This window comes from Centroberyx affinis, unplaced genomic scaffold (assembly GCF_046629955.1).
Source record: "Centroberyx affinis isolate AG114_WGS23_722 - 3 ecotype Tasmania unplaced genomic scaffold, CSIRO-AGI_Caff_v1 ptg000580l_1, whole genome shotgun sequence".
Lineage (NCBI taxonomy): Eukaryota > Metazoa > Chordata > Actinopteri > Beryciformes > Berycidae > Centroberyx > Centroberyx affinis.
Window position 1 is genome coordinate 79,620 of NW_027279220.1, and position 21,490 is coordinate 101,109.

The window sequence follows — 21,490 nt, forward strand, 5'->3', positions numbered from 1 at the left end:
ACCGTACAGTATCTGGGTGGGTTTGTACTGGGCTGTTTAAATGTTTCGCCCATCAGCATGTGAACATATTGCTTCGGCGGGAAATGAAGCCGGCCTCCGGTTTCAAGGCAGAGGAGCGCCACCGGTCGCTGGCTCGTTGGTCTAGGGGTATGATTCTCGCTTTGGGTGCGAGAGGTCCCGGGTTCAAATCCCGGACGAGCCCTTGCCCGTGTGAGCTCTGTAGGTCTGCGTCCTACTCTTTGGTCGCTCTGTTTCAACCAGAATCCCACTTCTGCCACCTGAGCGCAGAGCCTTTGATCGCTCGGCCATCCTCCCAGCTCCTTCTGCTCAAGCTGTTGCTGATGTGCTTTTATAAACTTCTCTGATGAAGCCAGCCTCCGTTTACGAACTTGAGGAGCCCGTCCCCTGGCTGGCTCGTTGGTCTAGGGGAATGATTCTCGCTTCGGGTGCGAGAGGTCCCGGGTTCAAATCCCGGACGAGCCCTTGTCAGCCAGAGATTTGCAAATCCGTGCTCTGCTGTTTGGCAGGTCCGTTTAAACAAAGGGATCTTTGCTAAACCGAGGCGCTCTTGCCAAAGTAAATAACCTGACAGGGATCGGTGTGGAGTAGTTGAACGCACACTACTAGGATGGCGTGAGCCAATATGACTGGATGTCCAACCAGCGTTCCACATTTGGTGTGCCGGTCTCTTGCGCTAATGCCTTTCACAAAAGTGAAAAAGAGAAACATTTGCATCGAGCCCCGCTCAGCATTGGCTTGCACGCAACAGCTTTGGGGCCCCCGATCCTTGTAAAAGAACGCGCTGGCCGGGAATCCAAGTAGCGAAAGTAAATAACCTGACAGGGATCGGTGTGGAGTAGTTGAACGCACACTACTAGGATGGCGTGAGCCAATATGACTGGATGTCCAACCAGCGTTCCACATTTGGTGTGCCGGTCTCTTGCGCTAATGCCTTTCACAAAAGTGAAAAAGAGAAACATTTGCATCGAGCCCCGCTCAGCATTGGCTTGCAAGCAACAGCTTTGGGGCCCCGGATCCTTGTAAAAGAACGCGCTGGCCGGGAATCCAAGTAGCGAAAGTAAATAACCTGACAGGGATCGGTGTGGAGTAGTTGAACGCACACTACTAGGATGGCGTGAGCCAATATGACTGGATGTCCAACCAGCGTTCCACATTTGGTGTGCCGGTCTCTTGCGCTAATGCCTTTCACAAAAGTGAAAAAGAGAAACATTTGCATCGAGCCCCGCTCAGCATTGGCTTGCACGCAACAGCTTTGGGGCCCCGGATCCTTGTAAAAGAACGCGCTGGCCGGGAATCCAAGTAGCGAAAGTAAATAACCTGACAGGGATCGGTGTGGAGTAGTTGAACGCACACTACTAGGATGGCGTGAGCCAATATGACTGGATGTCCAACCAGCGTTCCACATTTGGTGTGCCGGTCTCTTGCGCTAATGCCTTTCACAAAAGTGAAAAAGAGAAACATTTGCATCGAGCCCCGCTCAGCATTGGCTTGCACGCAACAGCTTTGGGGCCCCGGATCCTTGTAAAAGAACGCGCTGGCCGGGAATCCAAGTAGCGAAAGTAAATAACCCGACAGGGATCGGTGTGGCAGCGACAGAGGAGCGTCTCCCGTCGCTGGCTCGTTGGTCTAGGGGTATGATTCTCGCTTTGGGTGCGAGAGGTCCCGGGTTCAAATCCCGGACGAGCCCTCGCCAGTGTGAACTCTGTTGGCCTGTGTCCTAGTCTTTGGTTGGTCTGTTTAAACCAGCGGTCCGAGCGCCTGCAGGTTTTCCTTCCGACCAAAGACTACACCCGGTGATTTCACTGGTTCGCTGCTCCCTTTCCGGTTGAAGGCGTGCTAACCAATGAAGTCATCGTGCCAGTACTCTACGGCCTCTTGCTCTAATGCTTTTCGCAAAAGTAACAAAGCCTTCTCCTCAACTGCTGCGTTTAACTTGCCAAATTTTAGCCCTGGGGCACTTATAAACGAATGCACTGGCCGGGAATCGAACCCGGGTCAACTGCTTGGGAAGCAGCTATGCTTTCCACTATACCACCAGTGCTCACACGCTTTGCCGGCTCGCTTGAGTGCTTACAAACCGTACAGTATCTGGGTGGGTTTGTACTGGGCTGTTTAAATGTTTCGCCCATCAGCATGTGAACATATTGCTTCGGCGGGAAATGAAGCCGGCCTCCGGTTTCAAGGCAGAGGAGCGCCACCGGTCGCTGGCTCGTTGGTCTAGGGGTATGATTCTCGCTTTGGGTGCGAGAGGTCCCGGGTTCAAATCCCGGACGAGCCCTTGCCCGTGTGAGCTCTGTAGGTCTGCGTCCTACTCTTTGGTCGCTCTGTTTCAACCAGAATCCCACTTCTGCCACCTGAGCGCAGCGCCTTTGATCGCTCGGCCATCCTCCCAGCTCCTTCTGCTCAAGCTGTTGCTGATGTGCTTTTATAAACTTCTCTGATGAAGCCAGCCTCCGTTTACGAACTTGAGGAGCCCGTCCCCTGGCTGGCTCGTTGGTCTAGGGGAATGATTCTCGCTTCGGGTGCGAGAGGTCCCGGGTTCAAATCCCGGACGAGCCCTTGTCAGCCAGAGATTTGCAAATCCGTGCTCTGCTGTTTGGCAGGTCCGTTTAAACAAAGGGATCTTTGCTAAACCGAGGCGCTCTTGCCAAAGTAAATAACCTGACAGGGATCGGTGTGGAGTAGTTGAACGCACACTACTAGGATGGCGTGAGCCAATATGACTGGATGTCCAACCAGCGTTCCACATTTGGTGTGCCGGTCTCTTGCGCTAATGCCTTTCACAAAAGTGAAAAAGAGAAACATTTGCATCGAGCCCCGCTCAGCATTGGCTTGCACGCAACAGCTTTGGGGCCCCGGATCCTTGTAAAAGAACGCGCTGGCCGGGAATCCAAGTAGCGAAAGTAAATAACCTGACAGGGATCGGTGTGGAGTAGTTGAACGCACACTACTAGGATGGCGTGAGCCAATATGACTGGATGTCCAACCAGCGTTCCACATTTGGTGTGCCGGTCTCTTGCGCTAATGCCTTTCACAAAAGTGAAAAAGAGAAACATTTGCATCGAGCCCCGCTCAGCATTGGCTTGCACGCAACAGCTTTGGGGCCCCGGATCCTTGTAAAAGAACGCGCTGGCCGGGAATCCAAGTAGCGAAAGTAAATAACCTGACAGGGATCGGTGTGGAGTAGTTGAACGCACACTACTAGGATGGCGTGAGCCAATATGACTGGATGTCCAACCAGCGTTCCACATTTGGTGTGCCGGTCTCTTGCGCTAATGCCTTTCACAAAAGTGAAAAAGAGAAACATTTGCATCGAGCCCCGCTCAGCATTGGCTTGCACGCAACAGCTTTGGGGCCCCGGATCCTTGTAAAAGAACGCGCTGGCCGGGAATCCAAGTAGCGAAAGTAAATAACCCGACAGGGATCGGTGTGGCAGCGACAGAGGAGCGTCTCCCGTCGCTGGCTCGTTGGTCTAGGGGTATGATTCTCGCTTTGGGTGCGAGAGGTCCCGGGTTCAAATCCCGGACGAGCCCTCGCCAGTGTGAACTCTGTTGGCCTGTGTCCTAGTCTTTGGTTGGTCTGTTTAAACCAGCGGTCCGAGCGCCTGCAGGTTTTCCTTCCGACCAAAGACTACACCCGGTGATTTCACTGGTTCGCTGCTCCCTTTCCGGTTGAAGGCGTGCTAACCAATGAAGTCATCGTGCCAGTACTCTACGGCCTCTTGCTCTAATGCTTTTCGCAAAAGTAACAAAGCCTTCTCCTCAACTGCTGCGTTTAACTTGCCAAATTTTAGCCCTGGGGCACTTATAAACGAATGCACTGGCCGGGAATCGAACCCGGGTCAACTGCTTGGGAAGCAGCTATGCTTTCCACTATACCACCAGTGCTCACACGCTTTGCCGGCTCGCTTGAGTGCTTACAAACCGTACAGTATCTGGGTGGGTTTGTACTGGGCTGTTTAAATGTTTCGCCCATCAGCATGTGAACATATTGCTTCGGCGGGAAATGAAGCCGGCCTCCGGTTTCAAGGCAGAGGAGCGCCACCGGTCGCTGGCTCGTTGGTCTAGGGGTATGATTCTCGCTTTGGGTGCGAGAGGTCCCGGGTTCAAATCCCGGACGAGCCCTTGCCCGTGTGAGCTCTGTAGGTCTGCGTCCTACTCTTTGGTCGCTCTGTTTCAACCAGAATCCCACTTCTGCCACCTGAGCGCAGCGCCTTTGATCGCTCGGCCATCCTCCCAGCTCCTTCTGCTCAAGCTGTTGCTGATGTGCTTTTATAAACTTCTCTGATGAAGCCAGCCTCCGTTTACGAACTTGAGGAGCCCGTCCCCTGGCTGGCTCGTTGGTCTAGGGGAATGATTCTCGCTTCGGGTGCGAGAGGTCCCGGGTTCAAATCCCGGACGAGCCCTTGTCAGCCAGAGATTTGCAAATCCGTGCTCTGCTGTTTGGCAGGTCCGTTTAAACAAAGGGATCTTTGCTAAACCGAGGCGCTCTTGCCAAAGTAAATAACCTGACAGGGATCGGTGTGGAGTAGTTGAACGCACACTACTAGGATGGCGTGAGCCAATATGACTGGATGTCCAACCAGCGTTCCACATTTGGTGTGCCGGTCTCTTGCGCTAATGCCTTTCACAAAAGTGAAAAAGAGAAACATTTGCATCGAGCCCCGCTCAGCATTGGCTTGCACGCAACAGCTTTGGGGCCCCGGATCCTTGTAAAAGAACGCGCTGGCCGGGAATCCAAGTAGCGAAAGTAAATAACCTGACAGGGATCGGTGTGGAGTAGTTGAACGCACACTACTAGGATGGCGTGAGCCAATATGACTGGATGTCCAACCAGCGTTCCACATTTGGTGTGCCGGTCTCTTGCGCTAATGCCTTTCACAAAAGTGAAAAAGAGAAACATTTGCATCGAGCCCCGCTCAGCATTGGCTTGCACGCAACAGCTTTGGGGCCCCGGATCCTTGTAAAAGAACGCGCTGGCCGGGAATCCAAGTAGCGAAAGTAAATAACCTGACAGGGATCGGTGTGGAGTAGTTGAACGCACACTACTAGGATGGCGTGAGCCAATATGACTGGATGTCCAACCAGCGTTCCACATTTGGTGTGCCGGTCTCTTGCGCTAATGCCTTTCACAAAAGTGAAAAAGAGAAACATTTGCATCGAGCCCCGCTCAGCATTGGCTTGCACGCAACAGCTTTGGGGCCCCGGATCCTTGTAAAAGAACGCGCTGGCCGGGAATCCAAGTAGCGAAAGTAAATAACCCGACAGGGATCGGTGTGGCAGCGACAGAGGAGCGTCTCCCGTCGCTGGCTCGTTGGTCTAGGGGTATGATTCTCGCTTTGGGTGCGAGAGGTCCCGGGTTCAAATCCCGGACGAGCCCTCGCCAGTGTGAACTCTGTTGGCCTGTGTCCTAGTCTTTGGTTGGTCTGTTTAAACCAGCGGTCCGAGCGCCTGCAGGTTTTCCTTCCGACCAAAGACTACACCCGGTGATTTCACTGGTTCGCTGCTCCCTTTCCGGTTGAAGGCGTGCTAACCAATGAAGTCATCGTGCCAGTACTCTACGGCCTCTTGCTCTAATGCTTTTCGCAAAAGTAACAAAGCCTTCTCCTCAACTGCTGCGTTTAACTTGCCAAATTTTAGCCCTGGGGCACTTATAAACGAATGCACTGGCCGGGAATCGAACCCGGGTCAACTGCTTGGGAAGCAGCTATGCTTTCCACTATACCACCAGTGCTCACACGCTTTGCCGGCTCGCTTGAGTGCTTACAAACCGTACAGTATCTGGGTGGGTTTGTACTGGGCTGTTTAAATGTTTCGCCCATCAGCATGTGAACATATTGCTTCGGCGGGAAATGAAGCCGGCCTCCGGTTTCAAGGCAGAGGAGCGCCACCGGTCGCTGGCTCGTTGGTCTAGGGGTATGATTCTCGCTTTGGGTGCGAGAGGTCCCGGGTTCAAATCCCGGACGAGCCCTTGCCCGTGTGAGCTCTGTAGGTCTGCGTCCTACTCTTTGGTCGCTCTGTTTCAACCAGAATCCCACTTCTGCCACCTGAGCGCAGCGCCTTTGATCGCTCGGCCATCCTCCCAGCTCCTTCTGCTCAAGCTGTTGCTGATGTGCTTTTATAAACTTCTCTGATGAAGCCAGCCTCCGTTTACGAACTTGAGGAGCCCGTCCCCTGGCTGGCTCGTTGGTCTAGGGGAATGATTCTCGCTTCGGGTGCGAGAGGTCCCGGGTTCAAATCCCGGACGAGCCCTTGTCAGCCAGAGATTTGCAAATCCGTGCTCTGCTGTTTGGCAGGTCCGTTTAAACAAAGGGATCTTTGCTAAACCGAGGCGCTCTTGCCAAAGTAAATAACCTGACAGGGATCGGTGTGGAGTAGTTGAACGCACACTACTAGGATGGCGTGAGCCAATATGACTGGATGTCCAACCAGCGTTCCACATTTGGTGTGCCGGTCTCTTGCGCTAATGCCTTTCACAAAAGTGAAAAAGAGAAACATTTGCATCGAGCCCCGCTCAGCATTGGCTTGCACGCAACAGCTTTGGGGCCCCGGATCCTTGTAAAAGAACGCGCTGGCCGGGAATCCAAGTAGCGAAAGTAAATAACCTGACAGGGATCGGTGTGGAGTAGTTGAACGCACACTACTAGGATGGCGTGAGCCAATATGACTGGATGTCCAACCAGCGTTCCACATTTGGTGTGCCGGTCTCTTGCGCTAATGCCTTTCACAAAAGTGAAAAAGAGAAACATTTGCATCGAGCCCCGCTCAGCATTGGCTTGCACGCAACAGCTTTGGGGCCCCGGATCCTTGTAAAAGAACGCGCTGGCCGGGAATCCAAGTAGCGAAAGTAAATAACCTGACAGGGATCGGTGTGGAGTAGTTGAACGCACACTACTAGGATGGCGTGAGCCAATATGACTGGATGTCCAACCAGCGTTCCACATTTGGTGTGCCGGTCTCTTGCGCTAATGCCTTTCACAAAAGTGAAAAAGAGAAACATTTGCATCGAGCCCCGCTCAGCATTGGCTTGCACGCAACAGCTTTGGGGCCCCGGATCCTTGTAAAAGAACGCGCTGGCCGGGAATCCAAGTAGCGAAAGTAAATAACCCGACAGGGATCGGTGTGGCAGCGACAGAGGAGCGTCTCCCGTCGCTGGCTCGTTGGTCTAGGGGTATGATTCTCGCTTTGGGTGCGAGAGGTCCCGGGTTCAAATCCCGAACGAGCCCTCGCCAGTGTGAACTCTGTTGGCCTGTGTCCTAGTCTTTGGTTGGTCTGTTTAAACCAGCGGTCCGAGCGCCTGCAGGTTTTCCTTCCGACCAAAGACTACACCCGGTGATTTCACTGGTTCGCTGCTCCCTTTCCGGTTGAAGGCGTGCTAACCAATGAAGTCATCGTGCCAGTACTCTACGGCCTCTTGCTCTAATGCTTTTCGCAAAAGTAACAAAGCCTTCTCCTCAACTGCTGCGTTTAACTTGCCAAATTTTAGCCCTGGGGCACTTATAAACGAATGCACTGGCCGGGAATCGAACCCGGGTCAACTGCTTGGGAAGCAGCTATGCTTTCCACTATACCACCAGTGCTCACACGCTTTGCCGGCTCGCTTGAGTGCTTACAAACCGTACAGTATCTGGGTGGGTTTGTACTGGGCTGTTTAAATGTTTCGCCCATCAGCATGTGAACATATTGCTTCGGCGGGAAATGAAGCCGGCCTCCGGTTTCAAGGCAGAGGAGCGCCACCGGTCGCTGGCTCGTTGGTCTAGGGGTATGATTCTCGCTTTGGGTGCGAGAGGTCCCGGGTTCAAATCCCAGACGAGCCCTTGCCCGTGTGAGCTCTGTAGGTCTGCGTCCTACTCTTTGGTCGCTCTGTTTCAACCAGAATCCCACTTCTGCCACCTGAGCGCAGCGCCTTTGATCGCTCGGCCATCCTCCCAGCTCCTTCTGCTCAAGCTGTTGCTGATGTGCTTTTATAAACTTCTCTGATGAAGCCAGCCTCCGTTTACGAACTTGAGGAGCCCGTCCCCTGGCTGGCTCGTTGGTCTAGGGGAATGATTCTCGCTTCGGGTGCGAGAGGTCCCGGGTTCAAATCCCGGACGAGCCCTTGTCAGCCAGAGATTTGCAAATCTGTGCTCTGCTGTTTGGCAGGTCCGTTTAAACAAAGGGATCTTTGCTAAACCGAGGCGCTCTTGCCAAAGTAAATAACCTGACAGGGATCGGTGTGGAGTAGTTGAACGCACACTACTAGGATGGCGTGAGCCAATATGACTGGATGTCCAACCAGCGTTCCACATTTGGTGTGCCGGTCTCTTGCGCTAATGCCTTTCACAAAAGTGAAAAAGAGAAACATTTGCATCGAGCCCCGCTCAGCATTGGCTTGCACGCAACAGCTTTGGGGCCCCGGATCCTTGTAAAAGAACGCGCTGGCCGGGAATCCAAGTAGCGAAAGTAAATAACCTGACAGGGATCGGTGTGGAGTAGTTGAACGCACACTACTAGGATGGCGTGAGCCAATATGACTGGATGTCCAACCAGCGTTCCACATTTGGTGTGCCGGTCTCTTGCGCTAATGCCTTTCACAAAAGTGAAAAAGAGAAACATTTGCATCGAGCCCCGCTCAGCATTGGCTTGCACGCAACAGCTTTGGGGCCCCGGATCCTTGTAAAAGAACGCGCTGGCCGGGAATCCAAGTAGCGAAAGTAAATAACCTGACAGGGATCGGTGTGGAGTAGTTGAACGCACACTACTAGGATGGCGTGAGCCAATATGACTGGATGTCCAACCAGCGTTCCACATTTGGTGTGCCGGTCTCTTGCGCTAATGCCTTTCACAAAAGTGAAAAAGAGAAACATTTGCATCGAGCCCCGCTCAGCATTGGCTTGCACGCAACAGCTTTGGGGCCCCGGATCCTTGTAAAAGAACGCGCTGGCCGGGAATCCAAGTAGCGAAAGTAAATAACCCGACAGGGATCGGTGTGGCAGCGACAGAGGAGCGTCTCCCGTCGCTGGCTCGTTGGTCTAGGGGTATGATTCTCGCTTTGGGTGCGAGAGGTCCCGGGTTCAAATCCCGGACGAGCCCTCGCCAGTGTGAACTCTGTTGGCCTGTGTCCTAGTCTTTGGTTGGTCTGTTTAAACCAGCGGTCCGAGCGCCTGCAGGTTTTCCTTCCGACCAAAGACTACACCCGGTGATTTCACTGGTTCGCTGCTCCCTTTCCGGTTGAAGGCGTGCTAACCAATGAAGTCATCGTGCCAGTACTCTACGGCCTCTTGCTCTAATGCTTTTCGCAAGAGTAACAAAGCCTTCTCCTCAACTGCTGCGTTTAACTTGCCAAATTTTAGCCCTGGGGCACTTATAAACGAATGCACTGGCCGGGAATCGAACCCGGGTCAACTGCTTGGGAAGCAGCTATGCTTTCCACTATACCACCAGTGCTCACACGCTTTGCCGGCTCGCTTGAGTGCTTACAAACCGTACAGTATCTGGGTGGGTTTGTACTGGGCTGTTTAAATGTTTCGCCCATCAGCATGTGAACATATTGCTTCGGCGGGAAATGAAGCCGGCCTCCGGTTTCAAGGCAGAGGAGCGCCACCGGTCGCTGGCTCGTTGGTCTAGGGGTATGATTCTCGCTTTGGGTGCGAGAGGTCCCGGGTTCAAATCCCGGACGAGCCCTTGCCCGTGTGAGCTCTGTAGGTCTGCGTCCTACTCTTTGGTCGCTCTGTTTCAACCAGAATCCCACTTCTGCCACCTGAGCGCAGCGCCTTTGATCGCTCGGCCATCCTCCCAGCTCCTTCTGCTCAAGCTGTTGCTGATGTGCTTTTATAAACTTCTCTGATGAAGCCAGCCTCCGTTTACGAACTTGAGGAGCCCGTCCCCTGGCTGGCTCGTTGGTCTAGGGGAATGATTCTCGCTTCGGGTGCGAGAGGTCCCGGGTTCAAATCCCGGACGAGCCCTTGTCAGCCAGAGATTTGCAAATCCGTGCTCTGCTGTTTGGCAGGTCCGTTTAAACAAAGGGATCTTTGCTAAACCGAGGCGCTCTTGCCAAAGTAAATAACCTGACAGGGATCGGTGTGGAGTAGTTGAACGCACACTACTAGGATGGCGTGAGCCAATATGACTGGATGTCCAACCAGCGTTCCACATTTGGTGTGCCGGTCTCTTGCGCTAATGCCTTTCACAAAAGTGAAAAAGAGAAACATTTGCATCGAGCCCCGCTCAGCATTGGCTTGCACGCAACAGCTTTGGGGCCCCGGATCCTTGTAAAAGAACGCGCTGGCCGGGAATCCAAGTAGCGAAAGTAAATAACCTGACAGGGATCGGTGTGGAGTAGTTGAACGCACACTACTAGGATGGCGTGAGCCAATATGACTGGATGTCCAACCAGCGTTCCACATTTGGTGTGCCGGTCTCTTGCGCTAATGCCTTTCACAAAAGTGAAAAAGAGAAACATTTGCATCGAGCCCCGCTCAGCATTGGCTTGCACGCAACAGCTTTGGGGCCCCGGATCCTTGTAAAAGAACGCGCTGGCCGGGAATCCAAGTAGCGAAAGTAAATAACCCGACAGGGATCGGTGTGGCAGCGACAGAGGAGCGTCTCCCGTCGCTGGCTCGTTGGTCTAGGGGTATGATTCTCGCTTTGGGTGCGAGAGGTCCCGGGTTCAAATCCCGAACGAGCCCTCGCCAGTGTGAACTCTGTTGGCCTGTGTCCTAGTCTTTGGTTGGTCTGTTTAAACCAGCGGTCCGAGCGCCTGCAGGTTTTCCTTCCGACCAAAGACTACACCCGGTGATTTCACTGGTTCGCTGCTCCCTTTCCGGTTGAAGGCGTGCTAACCAATGAAGTCATCGTGCCAGTACTCTACGGCCTCTTGCTCTAATGCTTTTCGCAAAAGTAACAAAGCCTTCTCCTCAACTGCTGCGTTTAACTTGCCAAATTTTAGCCCTGGGGCACTTATAAACGAATGCACTGGCCGGGAATCGAACCCGGGTCAACTGCTTGGGAAGCAGCTATGCTTTCCACTATACCACCAGTGCTCACACGCTTTGCCGGCTCGCTTGAGTGCTTACAAACCGTACAGTATCTGGGTGGGTTTGTACTGGGCTGTTTAAATGTTTCGCCCATCAGCATGTGAACATATTGCTTCGGCTGGAAATGAAGCCGGCCTCCGGTTTCAAGGCAGAGGAGCGCCACCGGTCGCTGGCTCGTTGGTCTAGGGGTATGATTCTCGCTTTGGGTGCGAGAGGTCCCGGGTTCAAATCCCGGACGAGCCCTTGCCCGTGTGAGCTCTGTAGGTCTGCGTCCTACTCTTTGGTCGCTCTGTTTCAACCAGAATCCCACTTCTGCCACCTGAGCGCAGCGCCTTTGATCGCTCGGCCATCCTCCCAGCTCCTTCTGCTCAAGCTGTTGCTGATGTGCTTTTATAAACTTCTCTGATGAAGCCAGCCTCCGTTTACGAACTTGAGGAGCCCGTCCCCTGGCTGGCTCGTTGGTCTAGGGGAATGATTCTCGCTTCGGGTGCGAGAGGTCCGGGGTTCAAATCCCGGACGAGCCCTTGTCAGCCAGAGATTTGCAAATCCGTGCTCTGCTGTTTGGCAGGTCCGTTTAAACAAAGGGATCTTTGCTAAACCGAGGCGCTCTTGCCAAAGTAAATAACCTGACAGGGATCGGTGTGGAGTAGTTGAACGCACACTACTAGGATGGCGTGAGCCAATATGACTGGATGTCCAACCAGCGTTCCACATTTGGTGTGCCGGTCTCTTGCGCTAATGCCTTTCACAAAAGTGAAAAAGAGAAACATTTGCATCGAGCCCCGCTCAGCATTGGCTTGCACGCAACAGCTTTGGGGCCCCGGATCCTTGTAAAAGAACGCGCTGGCCGGGAATCCAAGTAGCGAAAGTAAATAACCTGACAGGGATCGGTGTGGAGTAGTTGAACGCACACTACTAGGATGGCGTGAGCCAATATGACTGGATGTCCAACCAGCGTTCCACATTTGGTGTGCCGGTCTCTTGCGCTAATGCCTTTCACAAAAGTGAAAAAGAGAAACATTTGCATCGAGCCCCGCTCAGCATTGGCTTGCACGCAACAGCTTTGGGGCCCCGGATCCTTGTAAAAGAACGCGCTGGCCGGGAATCCAAGTAGCGAAAGTAAATAACCCGACAGGGATCGGTGTGGCAGCGACAGAGGAGCGTCTCCCGTCGCTGGCTCGTTGGTCTAGGGGTATGATTCTCGCTTTGGGTGCGAGAGGTCCCGGGTTCAAATCCCGAACGAGCCCTCGCCAGTGTGAACTCTGTTGGCCTGTGTCCTAGTCTTTGGTTGGTCTGTTTAAACCAGCGGTCCGAGCGCCTGCAGGTTTTCCTTCCGACCAAAGACTACACCCGGTGATTTCACTGGTTCGCTGCTCCCTTTCCGGTTGAAGGCGTGCTAACCAATGAAGTCATCGTGCCAGTACTCTACGGCCTCTTGCTCTAATGCTTTTCGCAAAAGTAACAAAGCCTTCTCCTCAACTGCTGCGTTTAACTTGCCAAATTTTAGCCCTGGGGCACTTATAAACGAATGCACTGGCCGGGAATCGAACCCGGGTCAACTGCTTGGGAAGCAGCTATGCTTTCCACTATACCACCAGTGCTCACACGCTTTGCCGGCTCGCTTGAGTGCTTACAAACCGTACAGTATCTGGGTGGGTTTGTACTGGGCTGTTTAAATGTTTCGCCCATCAGCATGTGAACATATTGCTTCGGCTGGAAATGAAGCCGGCCTCCGGTTTCAAGGCAGAGGAGCGCCACCGGTCGCTGGCTCGTTGGTCTAGGGGTATGATTCTCGCTTTGGGTGCGAGAGGTCCCGGGTTCAAATCCCGGACGAGCCCTTGCCCGTGTGAGCTCTGTAGGTCTGCGTCCTACTCTTTGGTCGCTCTGTTTCAACCAGAATCCCACTTCTGCCACCTGAGCGCAGCGCCTTTGATCGCTCGGCCATCCTCCCAGCTCCTTCTGCTCAAGCTGTTGCTGATGTGCTTTTATAAACTTCTCTGATGAAGCCAGCCTCCGTTTACGAACTTGAGGAGCCCGTCCCCTGGCTGGCTCGTTGGTCTAGGGGAATGATTCTCGCTTCGGGTGCGAGAGGTCCGGGATTCAAATCCTGGACGAGCCCTTGCCTGTGTGAACTCTGTTGGTCTGTTTAAACCAGCGGTCCAATCTCCTGCCATGGAGGGCAGAGCGCCTGCAGGTTTTCCTTCCGACCAAAGACTACACCTGGTGATTTCACTGGTTCGCTGCTCCCTTTCCGGTTCAAGGTGTGTTAATCAATGAAGTCATCGTGCCAGTACTCTACGGACTCTTGCTCTAATGCTTTTCACGAAAGTAATAAAGCATTCTCCTCAACTGCTGCATTTAACTTGCCAAATTTGGGCCTGGGATACTTATAAACGAATGCACGAATGCACTCCTTTTCTGTCAATACAGAAAATGAATAAGGTGTTGCGGAGGTGTGGATAGGACAGGCTCTGACCTCCGGACAGCACGCACCAACATTTCAGAGTAAAAGCCTTAGTGTTTGTCCATTTGAACCAAGTTGTTTAACGGTAATTAACATCTTTCTCTCTGTCCTAACAGAGCATGGCAGAGACGAGGGAGCAGTGGCAGTGCTGAGGTGGTGCTTGTTGGTGCACCAGTAGAAACAATAGCACCACTATAGCACCACCAAGAAATTAACCAAAATTTGACATACAAATTGCAGCTGCTCTCTCTTTATAGTTTTGAATACAGCTTGATTCTCCAGTTGATCTAGTCAAACAATGCCCCCAATTACCATAGCACCCATGCAGTATATGCCATAAAGTTATTAACTCTGTGCTGGTCTAAGGTCAGATCCACTCTACACTTCTGCTTATTTGTTGTCAATGTCTTGCCTTTGCTGTCCTCAGATCAGTTAAACTGATCTAAGCTCACTTAAGCTTGTGATGTCACTCACTCTCAATCACGCGAGATTTATTTACTGTACATTGTGCTTTTACAAGCAGGGATGCTGGAAGTCAGTCAGAGTTGGGGGTGCTGAGAGAAAGTCTACATAATGACGTCATATTAAATGCTGCTCAACATTAATGATTTTTGTATTAATTTTAATGGCCAACATTTTACACCAGTTTTAGAACATTTTACACTACAACAGACCGCAAACTTGAACACCAACATGCTGTATGTCAAAGCAGCATAGTGCCATATTTAGCTATGGACAGTTCACACACGGAATGCAGGTTCATTCCTAATCAGAAGACGATTTATTGTTGAGTGAGCCACAGCCACGCTATACGGGTAGCAATAGAACAAGGCACTTGAACTTTATAACACACACACACACACACACACACACACATACACAAAGCAACTGAAAACATTAATAATAACTGAATTCATTGAAGACTGCACTCCAAAACGCAACTCCACACTACAGACACGTCCTCTTGCTCTCATTTGTTTACAAGCTAGCGTGCATTATTTTGGCCGCTGTGAAAATTGATCGATTTCTAGTGAAAAAACGACCTCACCCAGAGGAATCAGTGGTGTCTCAGCCTGTTTTAATTGAAAGTGACATGCAGAAAGAAGTAAGTGGGGATGAAGACGACAGCAGTTCGTCATTGAAGGAGTTCTGAGGGCGAAGTAGAGGAACAAGAAATGGAGCAGGAAGAGAACGTGGATGATGATATTCCAACGTCAACTTTTCAAGCGGGTCTTAGTGCTAGTGGGAATCCCGTCGGCCAGCCTTGAAAAAGTACCCTTCGCAACAGTTTGGCAATCAGCAAAGGAGTTTTATTCGTGGCTGGTTTGACCTGTACTCCTGGCTGGAATATTCAATCACGAAAGATACTACGTTCTGCTTCACATACAGGCATTTCCTGTGTGGAGGACATGGGTTCCATTCTGAGTCTACCTTCACTGTCACCGGTTACCGCAACTGGCGGAAAGCTACAACAGCTTTCAAGACACACCATGTAAGTGCAGCTCATAAGTTTGCAATGGAGGCATGGGCCAAATTCAGATGGAGAAAACAAGACTGGGAAGATTGGGAAATATGCTTGATAAAGGACATTCAAAGATTGTGTAAGAAAATCGTGAGAATATGAGAGTAGTGGTTGAGTCTCTACACTATACTGCGTGCCAAGGCATTGCCCAGCGAGGACACCGGGAGGAAGATGGATCTGGCAATAGGGAAAACTTTGTTGAGTTGCTCAGTGTAATTGGGCAGTTTGATAAGACTGTAGCTAAAAAAATAGAGGACAATCCTGGAAATGCAAAATACACCCATCATGATGTCCAAAATGAAGTTATGGGTATTATGGCAGGTATGGTAGGACGTCAAATAAGTGCCGAAATCACGGAGGCTGGACATTTTGCCATCATGGTGGATGAAAGTAAAGACTTGAGTAAAAAGGAGCAAATATCAGTGGTGGTGCGGTATTTGAATAACGAAACAGTGCTTGAAGAATTCTTGCACTTCACTCCAGCAGAAGGGTTGGACGCAGAGTCGCTTCTTAAAAGCATTAAACAGACACTCGCCCAGTGTGTTATTGATAAGAACGTGTGTGTAGGTCAGTGTTATGACGGGGCGGCAGTGATGTCCGGGTGCAATAACGGGGTACAAGAGAGGTTCAGGAAAGAGGTCCCGCAGGCATTATATATACACTGCCAACCGCAATAAAATAAAAACAAGGCTTTACAAAAAACGATAACTAACTGAAACTGTATTGTGTGTTTACAAAACTAACTAAAATAAACTAAGATTATAGAGAAAATGTCTTTAGTTTTCGTCTTTGTCAATTTATTTCATACATAAGCCTAGTATTTTGAATTTTTGAATCTCGCCCCTGACAAATACCCCATATTACAAAAAAGACTAAAACTAACACTGAGACTAATAAAAACTAAGTATTTTCAAAAAATAAAAACTAAACTAAACTAGTAAACCCGCTTTAAAAACTAATTAAAACTAAACTGAAATTGAAAAGAAAAAGTCAAAACAAAATAAAAATAAAAACTAATGAAAAATGCAAAACTATAGACACAGAAGATTCATAGCTGCTCTTCGTCCTTTTGACCACCAGGTGCCACTAACGAGCACTGTGTTGAAAAGCTTCGAGTAGTGAAAGCCTTATTGCTTCAGAAAGCTTCGTTTTGCCATCACTAAGTCCCTCAGCATCACTAATGAATAGTTCAGTCCGTCTGTAGCACCAGGAAGGTCCTTCAGGAGAACTCCTTAGACGAAAGTTCAACTTTGATCACAATAGCTGTATATTCTGTGATGAAGAATAGAGACTACGGATCACTTATTTTTCTTGTGTCTCCATAGCAACACTTTCTGGTGTGATATCTATGATTGGCTAGAATCAAAAATCTTTTCTCTATCCCATTTTACCAGAAATGATATTACATTTGGAATCATAATGGAGGATAAAAAAAACGGAATTTCTGTTGAATACTTCATTTTTAGGTAAATTTTAGGTAAATTTTATATCCATAAATGTAAATGTATTAAGACACAACCCTTATTGGTGGTTTTTATGAGAGAAATATCACTGTACTGCAAATCACTGAAGTATATGGAAAAGAAAAAAGCAAAAAATCTACTGAACATTATTGATGCCTTAAAATTATTAGAAGACCCCTTAGCTACTTTATTCTATTATTTTTTTTATTTATGTTATAATTCTGTTTACATTGTGTGCTCCGTTTTCTAAAGAGCCTACTACTGTTGATGTATGATTTGCCATATATTGTTGTACAATTTAAACAACAATTTATTGTTGTTTACTGTTTATTTATTTATTTTTTAAATTAAAAAAAAAAAATGTAGCACCAGCAAGAAAATATCTCTGCTGCCGCCACTGCGAGGGAGGCAATGAAACCTGTCAGGCCCTAGGTTTGAATAAGTATAATAAATAATATGTTAAACGCTTTCTACGCTATAAAGTTTTTTAAGCTTCGTGCGTGAAAATTAGGTGACTAAATTACTGCCTGACTGCAAAAAAAAGTTGTATAATCTTGTTGACATCAATTAGGCTTCGTATTTAATTTAGCATTATTTATTAGTGGTTAATTTTTCATCAAATTTAGTATTCGATCAAATATCCATGTCGCACGTAACGCTGTTTATGTAAAACTTTAGCTTTAAAATGTCCAGGCATCTGCAAGTCGCCTAATGCAGGACCTCGAAATCATGGTCGGCGCAGGAGAAACAGCTGATTCCTGAAGGTGAGACCGATTCAGTTATTTTATCCAGTTTGTTTCTTTAGTGTTTTTTATTATTATAATTTTGTGAATGTTCATGTTCTGCCTCACCTGTCTTCACGGTGAACAGCCTGATCAGGCAGCTAGCCAGCGGTTAGCTAACATCAGAAAGCTAATGATCGCTTTGCTCAATGCTAGTTAGGTAACTCTCTGTGTGACCGTACTGCCAGGTTAGCACTCTGTTAATGTACTTTATAGACGTTGTTTATATTAACTGGCTCCTCTGTGTGTTTATTCTTGCTCTGTGTCTGCCAGCATGTGTCATGGAGTATTTTAAACTGTACAGCCATACACTCACCGAGCACTTCATTAGGAACACTTTACTAATACTGGGCAGGTATCAGCTTTCAGCTCAGTGTCGACCGGTGTTACACCGAATTTGGTGACCCATCCGATTCTGTGACCTGCCCTGATATTCTTACCCTAACCCCAACCATCTCACTCCTCATGCCTCAACCTAACCGACACTGCAGGTCACAGAATCTGATGGGTCACCAAATACGGTAGAACCCTGAAAGTGCCATCTTCCTCCAGGTTGGACGTGTTGCATTCTGGGATGCTTTTCTGCTCTCCACAGCTGTAAAGAGGTTATCTGAGTTACTGAAGCCTTTCTGTCAGCTCCAACCAGTCTGGCCGTTCTCCTCTGACCTCTGACCTCTGACCTCTCTCATCAACAAGGCCTTTCCGTCCGCAGAACCTCCGCTCACTGGATGTTTTTTTGTTTTTCGCTCCGTTCTGTGTGAACTCTGGAGACTGCTGTGTGTGTGAAAATCCCAGGAGATCAGCAGGTTCAGAAATACTCAAAGCAGCCCGTCTGGCACCAGCAGCCATGCCACGGTCAAAGTCACTGAGATCACATTTGTTCCCCGTTCTGATGTTTGATGTGAACATGAACTGAAGCTGCTGACCTGTATCTGCATGATCTGATGCATTGCACTGCTGCCACATGATTGGCTGAATGGATAATTGCATGAATAAGCAGGTGTGCAGGTGTTCCTAATAAAGTGCTCGGTGAGTGAGTGTATATTAATGTGCAGAGCAGGGACGACTTCATGTGTAAAATCAAAAGGAGAATATGACTGCAGAAAATAACTGACTACCAGTATGTGTAGCTCTGACGTGCCGTTAGTTCTCTCTCGTATGGAGAATATATCAAGCCAAACTTACACACTACTATACACCAAGCGCAACTTATTTCAACCTGTCTATTGTTAGTTGATTCACCTTTTAATCCTGTAATCTTCTTCCACCAAAACGCCATGAGGGCAGAAGCCAGTCCCAACGGTTGAGATTTTATTCAAATGAAGCAGCTGCTTGGTAGCTGATCTGTATGCAGTTTTACCAGGAGACCATAATGATTTGTGAAAGGTGAAAAGGTCTGAAGTCATGTTCCACGTTTGCCCATGAACAAGGCAACTTAGAGCAGTGGTTCTCAACGTGGGGTCCGGGGACCACCGGGGGGCCTTGAGGGGGTTCCAGGGGGCCTCCAGCAAATTGATGAATTGTTAAACTTCAGCATTATTTAATTTACAAGAAGTTAACACAATTAGAGAATGTAGAAGAATGACTGTTTTGATCATAGTTTCACTGTTATCTCTCTACCTACAATATAGATAGTTTTCTGGACAAAATCATATCTAACTAGGGCTGCAACTAACGATTATTTTCATTGTCGATTAATCTGTCGATTATTTTCTCGATTAATCGATTAGTTGTTTGATCTATAAAATGTCAGAAAATTTTGAAAAATGTGGATCAGTGTTTCCCAAAGCCCAAGATGACGTCCTCAAATGTCTTGTTTTGTCCACAACCCAAAGATATTCAGTTTACTGTCACAGAGGAGGAAAGAAACCAGAAAATATTCACATTTAAGAAGCTGGAATCAGAGAATTTTGACTTATTTTTCTTAAAGGATAACTCAAACCGAGTAATCGATTATCAAAATAGTTATCTAACAACAAAAATATTCTCAGATTTGGGTCCGAGAGACAAAAACTCATCAAATGGGGTCTGTGGCTCTAATGTGGACTAAATTAGGGGTCCTTGATATGAAAAAGGTTGAGAATTACTAACTTAGACTGCCAGATTTTTCCTTGCAAGAGAGAACGGCCCAATCGGGGCTCATGTGGGCCGCGAAGTCATCGTCTCCATCGTAGAGTCGACATTCATTCTCGTGTGTTTCTTCCCCAGCCGAGTGCCGTTCAGTCATGGGCCTGCGGGATTTCTGGAGGAGCTACAAAGTCTTGATTGTTATGGGAACGAGTCTGGGGCTGATCCACTGGGGCTGGTACGCTCTGAAGGCAAACCCGCTGCTACGGAAAGACAGAGACGAGTATATCCCCGAGCCTGGGATCGTGGCTTATGTTTCACCTCCGGCTTCCAAGGCCAAGTAGTCCAGAGTCCAGACTGAGGTATCGCCAGCTGCTTCTCACTGTGCTTGTTATCTTATAGCAGGGGGGAATCAGCCTTTTATCAGCCAGTCGGTGTCGTCCACCTCTGATATGATGGAGGTTCCTCCTGACCACAGCTACTGAAAAACATTTATTCATTTAATTGTTCAGTAATGTTTTTGTAATGTTATTTCTTCTTTTAACAGAGTTCCTACACAGGTCTTGAAAGTCTGGGAAAGTATTAAAAATGAGTTTGATCATTTCCAGGTCTTGAATAGTTTGGGAATTTGAAAAAATGTCTGGAAAAGTATGGAAAATGTTGCGGTTCAGGTCCGATACACACATCATTCTAGCTTTTATGTTGTTGTAGAGCCACTTTGAGTCCACAGTTTTTGTTGATGTGCAGAATAATGTTCAGATAGAGGGACGCTCTTATTACCCAGCCGCTGTCAGCATGCATTATATCAAATACCCACCAAAATCAAATCCGGTCAAGAACATAGGGTCTGGGAAAAATATGGAATTTTAAAATGGAAAGCGTGTAGGAACCCTGCCAATCATCTCACATATTCTGATATTTGTCTCTGTGAAGAACAATCTTCATCTATACAGTGATATGACCTAGTTAGCAGGGGCAAGATGTCTATCTGCGTAAATCATATTGAACACCAGACAAAATCTTCAAAACAAATCAAGGTCTGGAAAAAGTATGGAATTTTTTCATTGAAAATGTGTAGGAAGCCTGTTTTAAAGGCACCAATGTCTCCCAGAGTTTCCTTACCATTGACTAGGTGGGGTAGGTTTAAAAGATAAAATAAAGAAATCTGTATTGTTAATCTGACCATCTTGTTTTTGCTAATCACACACTTAACCTGCTGTTGGTTAATTAGTTTATGCTCTGAAATTGCACCAGCAGTACTGTTCAGCTGCTAGCATAAAGATGAGTGGCCATGCTGATATTTATTGAACGTTACCCGACAGAAGAAGCTCTAGCTGAGTTAACGTTGTTTGCTCACAGTCACACAGCAGGTCTGAGAGAGTCCGGTCCCTTCCAGTCACATCTCAAAAATAGGTTTTTGAATCCGGCCCGCTCATCTCCCCCTCACACCCATCTTTCCTGTCTCTCTCTACTGTGACTGTCTAATAAAGCAGAAATGCCAAATAATAATCTTAAGAAAGAGCTGACACATTTATCAGTCAAAATTTACTATGAAAACACCCAAAATATCAGCAAATAAACAAATTACTGTCGGTGCCATCGCCAAGTTACAATGTGTTTGAAACACTTCTAAAACGAAGGTGTGGACTTTCCATCCGCTACAGTGCAGACTGTACTGCAGGCTCACATGCACAGCTGACTTTTCCTTCTTTACAGATTCCTTGCTTAGCTCCAAAGATGTCAACAAAAAAAAAAAAAGGAACTTGTGGATTACCACTGTAACCGGTGCATTAACCATATTCTTCTCTCTCTCTCTCTCTCTCTCTCTCTCTCTCTCTCTCTCTCTCTCTCTCTCTCTCTCTCTCTCTCTCTCTCTCTCTCTCTCTCTCTCTCTCTCTCTTTCTTTCACTCTCTACCTCTCTTATTTCATATCTCTCTTCTTTCTCTTTCTTTCTTTCTTTCACTCTCTACCTCTCTTATTTCATATCTCTCTTTCTCTTCATTTCTCTTTCTGTTTCTTCTATATGCTTTTCTACCTCTCTTTCTTTCACTTTCTACCTCTTATTTCATATCTCTCTTCTTTCTCTCTTTCACTCTCTATCTCTCTTATTTCATATCTCTCTTCTTTCTCTCTCTTTCTTTCTTTCACTCTCTACC

At 48.5% G+C, this 21,490-nt stretch overlaps 1 protein-coding gene and 29 non-coding genes across 30 annotated transcripts in view; 23 read left to right on the top strand and 7 right to left on the bottom strand.

Moving 5' to 3' along the window:
• The first annotated feature begins 130 nt into the window (after positions 1-130).
• Positions 131-202, top strand: trnap-ugg (transfer RNA proline (anticodon UGG)). Its single transcript has one exon. It is a non-coding gene; the product is annotated as a tRNA-Pro (tRNA).
• A 209-nt stretch (positions 203-411) lies between these two features.
• trnap-cgg (transfer RNA proline (anticodon CGG)) lies at positions 412-483 on the top strand. The gene has a single exon. It is a non-coding gene; the product is annotated as a tRNA-Pro (tRNA).
• Positions 484-1,636: 1,153 nt separating this feature from the next.
• Positions 1,637-1,708, top strand: trnap-ugg (transfer RNA proline (anticodon UGG)). The gene has a single exon. It is a non-coding gene; the product is annotated as a tRNA-Pro (tRNA).
• Positions 1,709-1,990: 282 nt separating this feature from the next.
• On the bottom strand, positions 1,991-2,062 carry trnag-ccc (transfer RNA glycine (anticodon CCC)). The gene has a single exon. It is a non-coding gene; the product is annotated as a tRNA-Gly (tRNA).
• A 165-nt stretch (positions 2,063-2,227) lies between these two features.
• trnap-ugg (transfer RNA proline (anticodon UGG)) lies at positions 2,228-2,299 on the top strand. The gene has a single exon. It is a non-coding gene; the product is annotated as a tRNA-Pro (tRNA).
• A 209-nt stretch (positions 2,300-2,508) lies between these two features.
• trnap-cgg (transfer RNA proline (anticodon CGG)) lies at positions 2,509-2,580 on the top strand. The gene has a single exon. It is a non-coding gene; the product is annotated as a tRNA-Pro (tRNA).
• A 902-nt stretch (positions 2,581-3,482) lies between these two features.
• On the top strand, positions 3,483-3,554 carry trnap-ugg (transfer RNA proline (anticodon UGG)). Its single transcript has one exon. It is a non-coding gene; the product is annotated as a tRNA-Pro (tRNA).
• Positions 3,555-3,836: 282 nt separating this feature from the next.
• trnag-ccc (transfer RNA glycine (anticodon CCC)) lies at positions 3,837-3,908 on the bottom strand. The gene has a single exon. It is a non-coding gene; the product is annotated as a tRNA-Gly (tRNA).
• A 165-nt stretch (positions 3,909-4,073) lies between these two features.
• trnap-ugg (transfer RNA proline (anticodon UGG)) lies at positions 4,074-4,145 on the top strand. Its single transcript has one exon. It is a non-coding gene; the product is annotated as a tRNA-Pro (tRNA).
• A 209-nt stretch (positions 4,146-4,354) lies between these two features.
• Positions 4,355-4,426, top strand: trnap-cgg (transfer RNA proline (anticodon CGG)). The gene has a single exon. It is a non-coding gene; the product is annotated as a tRNA-Pro (tRNA).
• A 902-nt stretch (positions 4,427-5,328) lies between these two features.
• On the top strand, positions 5,329-5,400 carry trnap-ugg (transfer RNA proline (anticodon UGG)). Its single transcript has one exon. It is a non-coding gene; the product is annotated as a tRNA-Pro (tRNA).
• A 282-nt stretch (positions 5,401-5,682) lies between these two features.
• On the bottom strand, positions 5,683-5,754 carry trnag-ccc (transfer RNA glycine (anticodon CCC)). The gene has a single exon. It is a non-coding gene; the product is annotated as a tRNA-Gly (tRNA).
• A 165-nt stretch (positions 5,755-5,919) lies between these two features.
• Positions 5,920-5,991, top strand: trnap-ugg (transfer RNA proline (anticodon UGG)). The gene has a single exon. It is a non-coding gene; the product is annotated as a tRNA-Pro (tRNA).
• A 209-nt stretch (positions 5,992-6,200) lies between these two features.
• On the top strand, positions 6,201-6,272 carry trnap-cgg (transfer RNA proline (anticodon CGG)). The gene has a single exon. It is a non-coding gene; the product is annotated as a tRNA-Pro (tRNA).
• Positions 6,273-7,174: 902 nt separating this feature from the next.
• Positions 7,175-7,246, top strand: trnap-ugg (transfer RNA proline (anticodon UGG)). The gene has a single exon. It is a non-coding gene; the product is annotated as a tRNA-Pro (tRNA).
• A 282-nt stretch (positions 7,247-7,528) lies between these two features.
• On the bottom strand, positions 7,529-7,600 carry trnag-ccc (transfer RNA glycine (anticodon CCC)). The gene has a single exon. It is a non-coding gene; the product is annotated as a tRNA-Gly (tRNA).
• Positions 7,601-7,765: 165 nt separating this feature from the next.
• Positions 7,766-7,837, top strand: trnap-ugg (transfer RNA proline (anticodon UGG)). The gene has a single exon. It is a non-coding gene; the product is annotated as a tRNA-Pro (tRNA).
• A 209-nt stretch (positions 7,838-8,046) lies between these two features.
• trnap-cgg (transfer RNA proline (anticodon CGG)) lies at positions 8,047-8,118 on the top strand. The gene has a single exon. It is a non-coding gene; the product is annotated as a tRNA-Pro (tRNA).
• A 902-nt stretch (positions 8,119-9,020) lies between these two features.
• trnap-ugg (transfer RNA proline (anticodon UGG)) lies at positions 9,021-9,092 on the top strand. The gene has a single exon. It is a non-coding gene; the product is annotated as a tRNA-Pro (tRNA).
• A 282-nt stretch (positions 9,093-9,374) lies between these two features.
• Positions 9,375-9,446, bottom strand: trnag-ccc (transfer RNA glycine (anticodon CCC)). The gene has a single exon. It is a non-coding gene; the product is annotated as a tRNA-Gly (tRNA).
• Positions 9,447-9,611: 165 nt separating this feature from the next.
• Positions 9,612-9,683, top strand: trnap-ugg (transfer RNA proline (anticodon UGG)). Its single transcript has one exon. It is a non-coding gene; the product is annotated as a tRNA-Pro (tRNA).
• Positions 9,684-9,892: 209 nt separating this feature from the next.
• Positions 9,893-9,964, top strand: trnap-cgg (transfer RNA proline (anticodon CGG)). The gene has a single exon. It is a non-coding gene; the product is annotated as a tRNA-Pro (tRNA).
• Positions 9,965-10,615: 651 nt separating this feature from the next.
• On the top strand, positions 10,616-10,687 carry trnap-ugg (transfer RNA proline (anticodon UGG)). The gene has a single exon. It is a non-coding gene; the product is annotated as a tRNA-Pro (tRNA).
• A 282-nt stretch (positions 10,688-10,969) lies between these two features.
• On the bottom strand, positions 10,970-11,041 carry trnag-ccc (transfer RNA glycine (anticodon CCC)). Its single transcript has one exon. It is a non-coding gene; the product is annotated as a tRNA-Gly (tRNA).
• A 165-nt stretch (positions 11,042-11,206) lies between these two features.
• trnap-ugg (transfer RNA proline (anticodon UGG)) lies at positions 11,207-11,278 on the top strand. Its single transcript has one exon. It is a non-coding gene; the product is annotated as a tRNA-Pro (tRNA).
• Positions 11,279-11,487: 209 nt separating this feature from the next.
• trnap-cgg (transfer RNA proline (anticodon CGG)) lies at positions 11,488-11,559 on the top strand. Its single transcript has one exon. It is a non-coding gene; the product is annotated as a tRNA-Pro (tRNA).
• Positions 11,560-12,210: 651 nt separating this feature from the next.
• Positions 12,211-12,282, top strand: trnap-ugg (transfer RNA proline (anticodon UGG)). Its single transcript has one exon. It is a non-coding gene; the product is annotated as a tRNA-Pro (tRNA).
• A 282-nt stretch (positions 12,283-12,564) lies between these two features.
• On the bottom strand, positions 12,565-12,636 carry trnag-ccc (transfer RNA glycine (anticodon CCC)). The gene has a single exon. It is a non-coding gene; the product is annotated as a tRNA-Gly (tRNA).
• A 165-nt stretch (positions 12,637-12,801) lies between these two features.
• trnap-ugg (transfer RNA proline (anticodon UGG)) lies at positions 12,802-12,873 on the top strand. The gene has a single exon. It is a non-coding gene; the product is annotated as a tRNA-Pro (tRNA).
• A 4,333-nt stretch (positions 12,874-17,206) lies between these two features.
• The window catches only part of LOC139643218 (uncharacterized), a 32,910-nt gene continuing 28,626 nt past the window's right edge, over positions 17,207-21,490 (top strand). Inside the window, exons 1-2 of the mRNA XM_071518407.1 lie at positions 17,207-17,248; positions 19,475-19,628. Coding sequence (XP_071374508.1) covers positions 19,492-19,628 — 137 coding nt within the window. The 5' untranslated portion in view covers positions 17,207-17,248; positions 19,475-19,491. The remainder of the gene's footprint in view (positions 17,249-19,474; positions 19,629-21,490) is intronic.